A 14,182-nucleotide genomic window follows, 5' to 3' on the forward strand; every position below is an offset into this window, starting at 1 on the left:
CTAAAACTACATTTAGATCCCACGGTGCCACCTTAGGCACCACAGGAGGCTGTATATGCAGTACTCCTTTGATAAAAATCTGGACCTCAGGGACTGAGGCCAATTCTTTGTGGAAGAATATTGATAGGGCCGAAATTTGAACCTTAATAGATCCCAATTTGAGACCCATAGACAATCCTGATTGCAGGAAATGTAGGAAAACGACCCAGTTGAAATTCCTCCATCGGAGCACTCCGCTGCTCGCACCACGCAACATATTTTCGCCAAATACGGCGATAATGCTTCGCGGTGACTTCCTTCCTTGCCTTTATCAAGGTAGGAATGACTTCTTCTGGAATGCCTTTTCCTTTTAGGATCTGGCATTCAACGCCATGCCGTCAAACGCAGCCGCGGTAAGTCTTGAAAAAGACAAGGACCCTGCTGAAGCAGGTCCCTTCTCAGAAGTAGAGGCCACGGATCGTCCGTGACCATCTCTTGAAGTTCCGGGTACCAAGTCCTTCTTGGCCAATCCGGAGCCACTAGTCTTACTCCTCTTTGCTGTATAATCCTCAATACCTTTGGTATGAGAGGCAGAGGAGGAAACACATATACCGACTGGTACACCCAAGGTGTTACCAGCGCGTCCACAGCTATTGCCTGCGGATCTCTTGACCTGGCGCAATACCTGTCCAGTGTTTTGTTGAGGCGAGACGCCATCATGTCCACCATTGGTTTTACCCAACGGTTTAATAGCATGTGGAAAACTTCTGGATGAAGTCCCCACTCTCCCGGGTGAAGGTCGTGTCTGCTGAGGAAGTCTGCTTCCCAGTTGTCCACGCCCGGGATGAATACTGCTGACAGTGCTATCACGTGATTCTCCGCCCAGCGAAGGATCCTGGCAGCTTCTGCCATTGCCCTCCTGCTTCTTGTGCCGCCCTGTCTGTTTACATGGGCGACTGCCGTGATGTTGTCCGACTGGATCAACACCGGTCTTCCTTGAAGCAGAGGTTCCGCCTGGCTTAGAGCATTGTAGATTGCTCTTAGTTCCAGAATGCTTATGTGAAGAGACTTTTTCAGGCTCGACCACACTCCCTGGAAATTTCTTCCCTGTGTGACTGCTCCCCAGCCTCTCAGGCTGGCATCCGTGGTCACCAGGATCCAATCCTGCATGCCGAATCTGCGGCCCTCCAATAGATGAGCCTCCTGCAACCACCGCAGAAGGGATACCCTTGTCCTCGGCGACAGGGTTATCCGCAGGTGCATCTGAAGATGCGACCCTGACCATTTGTCCAACAGATCCCTTTGCATGGAATCTGCCGAAAGGGATTGCTTCGTAAGAAGCTACCATTTTTTCCCAGGACTCTTGTGCATTGATGTACAGACACCTTTCCTGGTTTTAGGAGGTTCCTGACCAGGTCAGATAACTCCTTGGCTTTTTCTTCGGGAAGAAAAACCTTTTTCTGAACTGTGTCCAGAATCATCCCCAGGAACAGCAGACGAGTTGTCGGCATTAATTGGGATTTTGGAATATTCAGAATCCATCCGTGCTGCTTTAGCACCTCTTGAGATAGTGCTAAACCCATCTCTAGCTGTTCTCTGGACCTTGCCCTTATTAGGAGATCGTCCAAGTATGGGATAATTAATACGCCTTTTCTTCGAAGAAGAAATATTATCTCGGCCATTACCTTTGTAAAGACCCGAGGTGCCGTGGACAAACCAAACGGCAGCGTCTGAAACTGATAGTGACAGTTTTGTACAACGAACCTGAGGTACCCCTGGTGTGAGGGGTAATTGGAACGTGGAGATACGCATCCTTGATGTCCAAGGATACCATAAAGTCCCCTTCTTCCAGGTTCGCTATCACTGCTCTGAGTGACTCCATCTTGAACTTGAACTTCTTTATGTATAGGTTCAAGGACTTCAGATTTAGAATAGGCCTTACCGAGCCATCCGGCTTCGGTACCACAAATAGAGTGGAATAATACCCCTTCCCTTGTTGTAGAAGAGGTACCTTGACTATCACCTGCTGAGAATACAGCTTGTGAATGGCTTCCAAAACCGTCTCCCTTTCTGAGGGGGACGTTGGTAAAGCAGACTTCAGGAAACGGCGAGGTGGCTCTGTCTCTAATTTCAACCTGTACCCCTGAGATATTATCTGCAGGATCCAGGGATTTACCTGCGAGTGAGCCCACTGCGCGCTGTAATTTTTGAGACGACCGCCTACCGCCCCCGAGTCCGCTTGCGAAGCCCCAGCGTCATGCTGAGGCTTTTGTAGAAGCCGGGGAGGGCTTCTGTTCCTGGGAAGGAGCTGCCTGTTGCTGTCTCTTCCCTCGTCCTCTGCCTCGTGGCAGATATGAATAGCCCTTTGCTCTCTTATTTTTAAAGGAACGAAAGGGCTGCGGTTGAAAGGTCGGTGCCTTTTTCTGTTGGGGAGTGACTTGAGGTAGAAAGGTGGATTTCCCGGCCGTAGCCGTGGCCACCAAATCCGATAGACCGACCTCAAATAACTCCTCTACGCATCGCCTGTCCACTGTCGTGTCCATAAAGCTCTTCTGGCCGAAATGGACATAGCACTTACCCGTGATGCCAGTGTGCAGATATCTCTCTGTGCATCACGCATATAAAGAAATGCATCCTTTATTTGTTCTAACGACAGTAAAATATTGTCCCTGTCCAGGGTATCAATATTTTCGATCAGGGACTCTGACCAAACTACCCCAGCACTGCACATCCAGGCAGTCGCAATAGCTGGTCGTAGTATAACACCTGCATGTGTGTATATACCTTTTTGGATATTTTCCATCCTCCTATCTGATGGATCTTTAAGTGCGTCCGTCTCAGGAGAGGGTAACGCCACTTGTTTTGATAAGCGTGTTAGCGCTTTGTCCACCCTAGGAGGTGTTTCCCAGCGCTCCCTAACCTCTGGCGGGAAAGGGTATAAAGCCAATAACTTCTTTGAAATTAGCAGTTTTTTATCGGGGCACCCCACGCTTCATCACACACGTCATTTAATTCTTCTGATTCGGTAAAAACTACTGGTAGTTTTTTCACACCCCACATAATACCCTGTTTAGTGGTACCTGTAGTATCAGCTAAATGTAACATCTCCTTTATTGCCAAAATCATATAACGTGTGGCCCTACTGGAAAATACGGTTGATTCGTCACCTTCACCACCGGAATCAGTGCCTGTGTCTGGGTCTGTGTCGACCGACTGAGGCAAGGGACGTTTTACAGCCCCTGACGGTGTTTGAGGCGCCTGGACAGACACTAATTGAGTGTCCGGCCGCCTCATGTCGGCAAACGACTGCTTAAGCGAGTTGACGCTATCCCGTAATTCCACAAATAAAGGCATCCATTCTGGTGTCGACCCCCTAGGAGGTGACATCCTCATATTTGGCAATTGCTCCGCCTCCACACCAATAACGTCCTCATACATGTCGACACACACGTACCGACACACAGCAGACACACAGGGAATGCTCTATACGAAGACAGGACCCACTAGCCCTTTGGGGAGACAGAGGGAGAGTCTGCCAGCACACACCAAAAAGCGCTATATATGACAGGGATAGCCTTATGATTAAGTGCTCCCTTATAGCTGCTTTTATATTAATATATTGCCATTTATTCTGCCCCCCCTCTCTGTTATACCCTGTTTCTGTAGTGCAGTGCAGGGGAGAGACCTGGGAGCCTTCCTGACCAGCGGAGCTGTGACAGAAAATGGCGCCGTGTGCTGAGGAGATAGGCCCCGCCCCTTTTTCGGCGGGCTCGTCTCCCGCTATTTAGTACATTTAGGCAGGGGTAAATATCTCCATATAGCCTCTGGGGCTATATGTGAGGTATTTTTAGCCTTTTTAAAGGTTTTCATTTGCCTCCCAGGGCGCCCCCCCCCAGCGCCCTGCACCCTCAGTGACTGCCGTGTGAAGTGTGCTGAGAGGAAAATGGCGCACAGCTGCAGTGCTGTGCGCTACCTTAAGAAGACTGCAGGAGTCTTCAGCCGCCGATTCTGGACCTCTTCTTGCTTCAGCATCTGTGAGGGGGCCGGCGGCGTGGCTCCGGTGACCATCCAGGCTGTACCTGTGATCGTCCCTCTGGAGCTTCATGTCCAGTAGCCAAGAAGCCAATCCATCCTGCACGCAGGTGAGTTCACTTCTTCTCCCCTCTGTCCCTCGTTGCAGTGATCCTGTTGCCAGCAGGAATCACTGTAAAATAAAAAACCTAAGCTAAACTCTCTAAGCAGCTCTTTATGAGAGCCACCTAGAATTGCACCCTTCTCGGCCGGGCACAAAAATCTAACTGGAGTCTGGAGGAGGGTCATAGGGGGAGGAGCCAGTACACCACCTGACCTGTAAAAGCTTTACTTTTGTGCCCTGTCTCCTGCGGAGCCGCTATTCCCCATGGTCCTTTCAGGAACCCCAGCATCCACTTAGGACGATAGAGAAATTAGTGAGCCAGTGTGACAATCCCTGCAAAAACAGTGAATAATCTTTAACTTCTCTCGGAGATAGCTGTTGCATACAGAGATTGCGTTCCCAGTAAAAGGTAGGCATCGTAGTAAAGTATCCATGGGGTTCTTCCAGTCAGCTTCCAACAAGACTCGGAGCGTGGTAATGATATAATGTTGAGCTTGAAGGTACGCCATGGGATAGGCCTTCAGCATACCAAACGTCGCTACTGCCTCCTGAAACGTGAAGCCTCTTTAGGGTATCATGCATCTTCTATGGCGGCATGCCATTCACCCTCCATATATTAAAGGGTAAGAGGCCTGATCATTTTGAAAATCAGGATTAGCTAGAAACAGGAGAAACAAGGACCTATGTGCATTCAAACCATATTTATGGCGAAGCAGATGCCAAATTTTTGGTTACTCCAGAGTAGCAGGTTCTCGCTCAAGTGCCTGTCTACAGTTTTAAAGATGTTTGTCACATTGTGATCAGGTAATTATTAGGAGAATTTACAGTGAATCCTGCCAGCTAGTTTTAGGAGCATTATATAAAAAGGAAAGGGAGAAAAAAAAAAAAATATCCCAAAACCACATTTGTACATGACTCCTCAATTACGGTCACATATTTGAAGTCTTGTTTAACTTCCAACATTTCTATGGGTATACTACATTATCCTATCATAGGTTTGGGATTACTTCACACTGCTACATTAATCTGTGTGTTTTATTTCATTGCAATAGCTGGTAACACAACAGTTACACGGGCCAATAGCACTGGGTACGCGTTACCGCCGCTGGGGATCCCGGCGGTCAGCAAACTGACCGCGGGATCTGGCGGCGCAATGCCGGCAGGGGGGCGCAGTTGAGCACAATAAGCCCCTTGTGAGCTTGCTACGCTGCGGGCTCAATTCCCACTCTATGGGTGACGTGGACACCCACGAGTGGGAATAGTCCCTGCTAATCAGCATACAGACTGTCGGGAATAAGACAGGGGCAGGATGCAGCCATCTGTAATGTGATCGGCGGTCTCCTGACAGCCGGTCACATAACTACATCCCGGCCCAATGAGATTGAGGATTTATTCAATACAGACACCAGCAAGTAGATTACCAAACTCTCCACATGATGTGGAAACCTCCCTGCAGTGTATGTACAGCGTTTAATGTCAAAACATTGTATGCATCTATTCATGTCTGGGACTGATACAAAAGGTGCATTTCCATTCTCGGTGATGTGCCCAAATTGTCAAGAACAAAATGAGCTATGGGCTGATGTCTGTGTGCATGAGTAGCCGGCAAAATTGTGCCAACGCCAGAAACTCACAACCATTGCATTACTCCCAAAGGCTGTCAGATACACTGAACACCAAGCCGTGACACACACAGAACAGTTATGGTCAGCAGGTACATAACCTGACAATCAGAACATAAGTCAGCGTTACGGCTTGTATTTTTTTTTTTTGAGCCACCAGTTAAAGCAGAGTTTTCAAGCAAAGTTAAAGCAAGCTGCATTGAAGCTACTGTGGGTAATACTATGTAAAATGAAACAGGAGAGCCAAGAACTGTATGAGCAAGCTCTTCAATGACTAGCATATACAAGCACAGATGAGAAATACAAGGAGCCTGCCCAATATAATTCACCCCATTTATGTTAAGGTATAGAATTTTGAAACATTTTCACACTGAATGTAATATTTTACCTTGCAGCCTGGACAGCACTGAGCTGGATACCTTGGTGGTCACTAGACGCGTTCTGAAACAAGTAGTAACAGTGTTAAACACAACCAAACTTGAGACGTAACAAGATGCTCGGACACAAAAACTAATTATTTGTATACCTAAAGTCAATATTTGTTTATTTATTCTTTTTTTCTGGACACTGGACATGTACAAGTTTGTATTGTTATGTACTTATGTTAAAACCTTGGAAAACTTCAATAATAAAGTACACAGTTAAAAAACAAACAAACACACAACCGAACTGTAAAATGTAAACATACAAATGCAATACACACAAATTACCTGTACAATAGCTTCCAATGATGTGTTTTGCTATTAAAGAAAAAAAAAAAAAAAAAAAAAGTGCATACAATTAGTTAACAAGACAGTAACAATAAAGGTATACAATCAGACCCCCCTTGGGGTAATACGCAATATTTTGCAGAGCATTCTGTAAATATAAAAGGACTAACATGGAGATACAAGCCAAGATTCAAATTAGTTCCTTAGTCATTAACATGGAGATATTTCCGAGTATTAATAGGAGGAGCAGCCAAGAAAACAGAGTATTACCAGTTCTACAATTTCTTTATCACACAAAAATATAACTGTCTCTGCATTACCCAATCACCCCAGAAAATTGAGGTTATGAATGAAGACTTAAATAAGTCTTACACTGGATACACACTGAGTGATAGATCAGTAATCTGTTCAAATGGCGATATATCGCAAGCAACTCATCGTTTACAGGGGTTCAGTATGATTTACCGGTGGTCGTGTTCCCGGCGGGCCCAGTGGCGAGCGAATATTCCCCCACGGGTGGTGGTGTGGACTACCAATGGGATTTCCCCAGCTGTCGGGATACCGGGGTCGATATCCTGAACACCGGGATACAGACAGCCGGCAATTAACCCCATCCTGTTCAGACCTATTGCGTTGGCCCTGCAGCACAGCTGACAAAAATATACGCAGATATATTGGCACATCTGGCCGTTCGCTGGCCACAAGAACACTTGCTGCAAAGACAGACATAACAGCTAGGTGGGCAAATTCAAATTTCCGCCCAGCTGTGATGTGAGGCTCAACATATTGAGCGGCCGATTGGTAAGTGTATATGCTTACCTGAATAGGCCGCTCTGTCGGCGCGACAACGGGTCCGCCGACATGTTGCTACAGTGTGTACCCAGCTTTGGTTCAGTGACTTAGAGTTTTCAGCTGAAGAGAGGTTTAGCTGCAACTTCAATTTGCGCAGTACACCACGCAGTAGATGCCAAAGACAGGTACATGGCCAACCTATTTATATGAATGGTGAGAAGCACAATAACATGCACCAAAAGTGTCAATGTACAATATTTCTCTTAAGAAAACCCTTACCACTTTGAGATCTGCATCTGCATCAGAATCTTCACAGACATCTTCATTGGGGACATTTCTTCTTTTTAACAAATGTTCATCTCGTTTGTTCTAGAAATGGGACAACAAGCTATTAGCAAGGACAATTATCATTGACAGTGCTAAAAAAATGTCTATTTAAAAGAATATCTAATTCAGTGTGTCTACATTTTGTATAGGTTTTAATATATTTCAAATACAGTAAATCTGCCTTCAGTAAGGGTTTAGGCTCACTTTACACTTATGCTATTCTTTAGTTGTAGATTCATAATCATTTTTTACCATATATCCATGTATCAACATGAATGGGAACAGTCTTATTACATCCATACACTATAAACACCTGGACTGAACTCCCATGGAACAGAACTATTGCAACAACTTTATAATTAAGCTATTGTACTTACAGCTAAACTGCCTCTCTCTGAAGCTGCATCTGGGACACCAACAGGGGTGTGGTACAGAAGAGATACAGTCAAAACGTGAACACTGTCAAAAGGTAGACACAAGTTTTGCTTTTTTTGGTGTCATGTTGTAGGTTTCATCACCTGTGACACCAATTAGTGGTAATGTAGACCCTTGCAGGCTCACTTCCCTCATTACGCTTGAGGCAGGGTGCCTTGCTCCTCTACTACTGTACTCGGCACATGTTACTATTCCCAATCGTAGCCCATATGGATGGTAAACCATGCAAAAATGTTAAAAAAAACAAAACACTTGTTTTTGACAGTCGACAACACTGTCCATCTTAACAGTGTATCCTTAGTCTGGACCCCACCAAGTGGGTTCTGTTTTACACCTAGGAGTACTGAAACTCTAGAACAGCCTCCTCATATCCCTAGGCTATCAATAAGCCAAGTAAACAAAAATAAAAGCGGAAGAGAATAGAGAGACTTTCCTAGGTAAGAGGACATAAGATCCTATAGCGAGGAAGGATAACGGAAGAGCAGACAAACATGAAAGGCAGAGTAAAGAAAAAAGGGGAGCAAACATTTGAACATTGACTATACAGCTAAGTATACACCTTACTTACACCACAAGTACTATCCCTCACAAATGGCCAAGTAGTATTTCCAAATCATAAGATAAACAGGCAAAGAAAGACTCGTGTGTTCACTGCATGGTCTGAATACCTGGTTAATAAAAAAGTCCTGATTTCTAATCAGTTTCAAGTTCCTATGCAATTAAGTCAATTCTGTCAAGCCCTGAGGGAGGGAGGGATTAAAAAAAGCCTATAAAGAGAAACAAGGATTGACTAAATAGGGAGACACAGGTTTTACTGATTAAGAGATCAGTGTATTAGAAACTCAAGGCCAGTCTTGGCCAATAACCACCAAAACATTTAATAGGTCAGTAAGACAAGGGCTTGCTGTAGAGAAGATAGTTATTTAATCCTTTGGGTTTCCAGTTTGAGAGTTGCAACAGTCGACGGTGCGATTCTTCCTGTAGGCAGATTTGTACTGTGCGATTTCCCTTCATCACCCCAGAACCAAAATCCACCGATAGAGACTATACACACGGTGCGATTTTGGCTATGATCAATTGTGACTACACAAAACACTAGATTGTACACTTTAGTCAAAACCGACCTGCCTGCACAGTCTATTATACTTGTCATGCAGGAGCGCGCATCGGCATTGCAAGCTGTATACACATGGTGCGATATGTGGTATCCATTCACATGGTCGACCATGTTATGGTCGACAGTCATTAGGTCGACCACTATTGGTCGACATTGACATGGTCGACGTGGACCCATGAAAAGGTCGAAATGAGTAACTTTCTTTTGGGGAACTTTTCCATACTTTACGATCCACGTGGACTACGATTGGAACGGTAATCTGTGCCGAGGGAAGCGGTAGCGGAGCGAAGGCACCATGCCCGAAGCATGGCGAGCGAAGCGAGCCATGCGAGGGGACGCGGTGCACTAATTGGGGTTCCCAGTCACTTTACACAAAAAACGACACCAAAAAAAGAAAAAAAACTCATGTTGACCTTTTCATGTGTCGACCATGTGTCAATGTCGACCATGTCAATGTCGACCAATAGTGGTTGACCTAATGACTGTCGACCATAACATGGTCGACCATTCATACCAGAACCACGATATGCACTATGCTTACTACAGATATGGACTATATAGTCCATATCGGTAGTTAAATTGCACCGTGTGTATGCCCCTTTATGAAGACAAGGTTTGCAGTCCTGAAAACAAACATTCAGGATGGAGGTACCATTTTTCCAGACATTCATAGCTTGGTAAATATACCTTTCAGCTGTCTAACCCCTGAATATAAGCCAGAGACAATGATGGAAGAAAGATATTTTTCCCATTGCAGAGGTAAATGCGTCTTATGATGTGGGCAATGTTCCCTGGGTTGTTGAGATTATTCCTTGTTGTGGTACAGGTTATCTGGACATTGAACGCTTGACCCTTGAGCAGTATAACCCAGGTGCTCAAGGTTCAGTAGAACACCAAGTTCCAGAAGATTGATCAGCAAGATGTATTCCTGGACTATGAAGTAGCCCGACATCTGTAGTCACCAGCCACACCAAAACAGGTCTGTCCAACATCAGAATCCATCCCAACTGAGGCAAAAGGCTCAGAGACCGTATTTATTATTATATACACTCACAAGCCTATAACCCCCAACCATCCTCATACTGCACTGGATAGTAGGAAGTAGCTCCAGCAGGCAGCACATTTTATCTTAAGGAAATACCATGAAAGTCTTGCAAGGACTTATGCATTCTGGAGTTTCACTGCAAAATGGATCGGACCTTCACCAGGATAAAGCTTGGATACAGAACAATTGTGAGACCAATGATGGTGCTTCGCGACAGAGGCCAAGACTTTAGTGAAGACCAGTGACAGGCCAAGATGGTTGCTCACTGGAAAGCAAAGCAGAGGAAGCGAAGTTGGTCTCCCATATGGAAATCAGAATATTCTTGTTAACCAGGTACCCCGAAATCCACCGACTCATGTTTGGAATTACAGACCAAATGAACTCCTCGACTCTTTCTTGTTGTGGACTTTCAAATTCAACACATCAAGAAGAACAATTCTATTAAGCACCAGCAAGAGATTAGAGTACAAACCACAACTGTAAACAGCAAAGACAGGGCTGAGGACCACAGCCTCTAGCAGCTATCAAACAGCCAAGTTAGAACCATTAATACACTCCAGGTCTCCAGACACAGAGGAGATTGGGGGGAGGTTGGCTTTGGATAGAGGTCTGCACTTAAAATATTATATAGAGTCAATCTACTGAGCAAGTTTGCACAAGCATTTATTTTGGTCACTACCTGCATGCTACATAATGTGTACTATAGGCAATACTCAGGCATTATTTTTGATGGAATTAAGCAATCTTATACTCCTTTCACATTGCAAAAATAACCCGATATCGACCCGGCATATTGCCAGGTCGACATGGGTCACTATGCGACGTGAAAGGGCCCATTGAGAAATTTAACCCAGGTAATAAGGAGGGTCAGAGGGCAGTGTGAATGGGTTGCCGGGTCGATGCAACCCGGTACCCATTCACAGCATAGGGAGAGGCGGCGCGGAGATATGCTGCCTCTACTCATCAGGGAGCCTCCGCCCCTTATGCCTGCTCCGCCCCCCGCCGCTATGGCAACCCGACCAATTTCCAATTCCTGGGTGGGATCCGGCATTGGAGATGTGAAAGGGGTATACCATACTAGTCTTATTGCAGCATCCAACACACCCCTCTGAGGAAATTCTTTAGTAAAATCTATATCTATCTTTGTTTCACACCAACTGAACTATTTTGTCTTTTTCCAAATAAACAAACTATAATCACTATGAAAAAGGTCATGTATGCAGTAAGGCCACTGCAAACTAAACAAAATTACTAAATTGTAAAATTCAACATAGTAAGAGTCGGTGGGGTTATATAAAAAAAAAAAAGTGTTATGGTAGACTTACCATGGTTAATCTCTCTGCGAGGTACATTGGTTCTACAGGAAAACATTGGGGTGTAGAGTGGATCTTGATCCAGAGGCACAGGCTAAATATTTAGGCTGTCCCAGGATGCATTGGGGCCTTCTCTATAACCCCACCTCTAGGCACTGAGTTCAGTTTCATTAACAAGTCCAATGCAGGAGCAGGCAAGAGAGAAGTCAGATGTTAGTCACATAGAACCACATTCTCACGACAGGAGAAAGTACCAGCTGCTAATGCCATACAAACCCATAGAAGCTAGGTGCGTCAGGGTGGGCGCCCTGTGGAACCATCAGGAATGTCCTAAAGCAGTTCCTCAGGGGAGAGGATGCGCCTTAGCGGGTATGAGAACCTGGCATCCAAAGGAAGCATCCTGGGAGGCGGAAGTATCAAAGGCATAGAACTTAATAAACGTGTTCACTGAGGACCACGTAGCCGCATTGCACAATTGTTCTGCGGACGCGCCACAACAGGCCGCCCAAGAAGGTCCAACAGACAGTAGAATGGGCTTTAATAGCAGCAGGAGAACAGTCTGCGCATAAGCTTGTGCAATCACCATTCTAATCCATCTGGCCAAGGTTTGCTTATTTGCAGACCGGCCAAGGTTTGCTTATTTGCAGACCAGCCACGCTTGTGGAAACCAAACAAGACAAAAAGGGTATCTGACCTCCTGATAAGGCAGTCCTCTCCACATATATATACGGAGAACCTTACCACATACAAAGACCCGCTCTTTGGAAGACAAATCTGAAGAGATAAAGGCCGGAACCACAATCTCTTAGTTAAGGTGAAAAGATGATGACACCACCTTTAGGTAAAAAACCCGGTCGAGTTCTAAGAACTGCCCGGTCACAGGACAAAGCGACCAAGTCTGACACCCTTCTTGCAGAGGCAAGAGCCAGAAAGAACAGGACCTTGGTCACGAGCCATTTCAGGTCCACCAACTCAAGAGGTTCAAATGGAGACTCTTGCAGAGCGTTCAGCACAACAGACAGATCCCATGGAGCCACAGTAGGGACATAGGGAGGCTGAATCCAAAGAACACCCTGAGTGAAAGTATGATGCAATATTTCTCTGAAACCATACCAACAAGGCAGACATATGAACCTTGAGGGAGGCCAGACAAAGACTTTGGTAAAGGCCTCGTTGCAGAAAAGCCAGGATTCTGGACATTCTGAATCGATATGCATCATAATTCTTATCAGCACACCAGGTGAAGTAAGAATTCCAGACCCTGTAATAAATCTGGGCACATGCCGGTATGGGGGCTTTCAACATAGTCTGCATAATCGCCTCGGAAAATCCTTTGGCCCTCAGGAGTGATGCTTCAAGAGCCACGCCGTCAAAGCCAGTCTGGCCAGGTATGGGTAGAGACAAGAGCCCTATACGAGAAGGTCCGGGGGCTGAGGAAGAAGGGGATTCTCTGTCAATAGACCCTGCAGGTCTCAGAACCAATGCCTTCGAGGCCATGCTGGAACGACTAGAAGTAGTATTCCTCCTTTCTGTTTGAACTTCCGTAGTACCCTGGGCAGGAAGGACACTGGAGGGAACACGTAGTGCAGCCAAAAGTTCCACGGAACCACCAGTGCATTCACGAACGCTGCTTGAGCATCCCTGGTCCTTGATCCGAAGCCTGGAACTTTGAGATTGTGTCGAGATGCCATGAGGTCTACATCCGGTAGGCCCCATCTGTCACTAGGAGTTGAAAGACTTCTGGATGAAGACTCCACTCTCCGGTGTGCATATCCTGGAGATTAAAGGAGACAGCTTCCCAATTTAGGACGCCTGGAATGAACACTGCCAATAGGGCTGGCAGATGGCGTTCCACCCAACAAAGGATCTGACACTTCCATGATTGCCATGTGGTTTCGAGTGCCGCCTTGATGGTTTATGGATACCATCGTGGTGACGTTGTCTGACCGTACTTGAAAAGGCCTGTTCTGTGCCAGACGCAGGGCAAGAAATAATGCATTGAACACCACCCTCAACTCCAGAATGTTTATTGGGAGGAGCGATTCCTCCTTGGTCCAGCGACCCTGAAAACGAGTGTTGCTCCAACACCGCACCCCTTCCCCTCAGACTGGCGTCTGTTGTCAGCAGGACCCAGTCGTGGATTCAGAAGGGATGGCCCCTGCTAAACGCTAGTCCTGTAGCCACCAGGTCAGTGACAGACGAACCTCCGGAGATAAAGTGATCATGCGAGATCTGATCCGATGAGGTTGGCCATCCCGTTTGAAAAGGATTTATCTCTGTAGTGGGCGGGAATGAAATTAAGCGTACTCTACCATGTCAAATGCAAACACCTTCAGGCCAAGTACGCAGAGTGTAACAACACTCTGGGGCCACAAAGGAAGCATCTTATCCTGTCCTGAAGCTTCAGGACCTTTTCTGGAGACAAACAGCCGTTTGACTGTGTGTGTCCAGACACCATGCTCTGAGCTGGGACCAGCGAGGACTTCTTCCAAATGATAAGCCACCCGTGGGTCTGCAGGAAAGTTACCGTCAGTTGCAGATGACCAAGGAGGACATCGTGGGAATTTGCCAGAATCAGCAGGTCAGCCAGATACGGAAGGATTCTGATCCCCTGGCGATGGGCCGTCATCACAGCCATGACCTTGGTGAAGATCCGAGGAGCGTGGCCAGTCCAAATGGTAGATAATGTAGGTTGCCAATAACAAAC

The 14,182-nt window shown here is 46.1% G+C and overlaps 1 protein-coding gene across 1 annotated transcript in view; it reads right to left on the minus strand.

Moving 5' to 3' along the window:
- Positions 1-14,182, minus strand: part of KPNA4 (karyopherin subunit alpha 4) — a 129,599-nt gene that overhangs the window by 58,557 nt on the left and 56,860 nt on the right. The window contains exons 3-5 of the mRNA XM_063916168.1: positions 7,518-7,607; positions 6,447-6,476; positions 6,125-6,177 (exon numbers count right to left, since the gene is read on the minus strand). Of these exons, the coding sequence (XP_063772238.1) occupies positions 6,125-6,177; positions 6,447-6,476; positions 7,518-7,607 (173 nt within the window). The remainder of the gene's footprint in view (positions 1-6,124; positions 6,178-6,446; positions 6,477-7,517; positions 7,608-14,182) is intronic.

Source organism: Pseudophryne corroboree, chromosome 4, assembly GCF_028390025.1.
Source record: "Pseudophryne corroboree isolate aPseCor3 chromosome 4, aPseCor3.hap2, whole genome shotgun sequence".
Taxonomy (NCBI): domain Eukaryota; kingdom Metazoa; phylum Chordata; class Amphibia; order Anura; family Myobatrachidae; genus Pseudophryne; species Pseudophryne corroboree.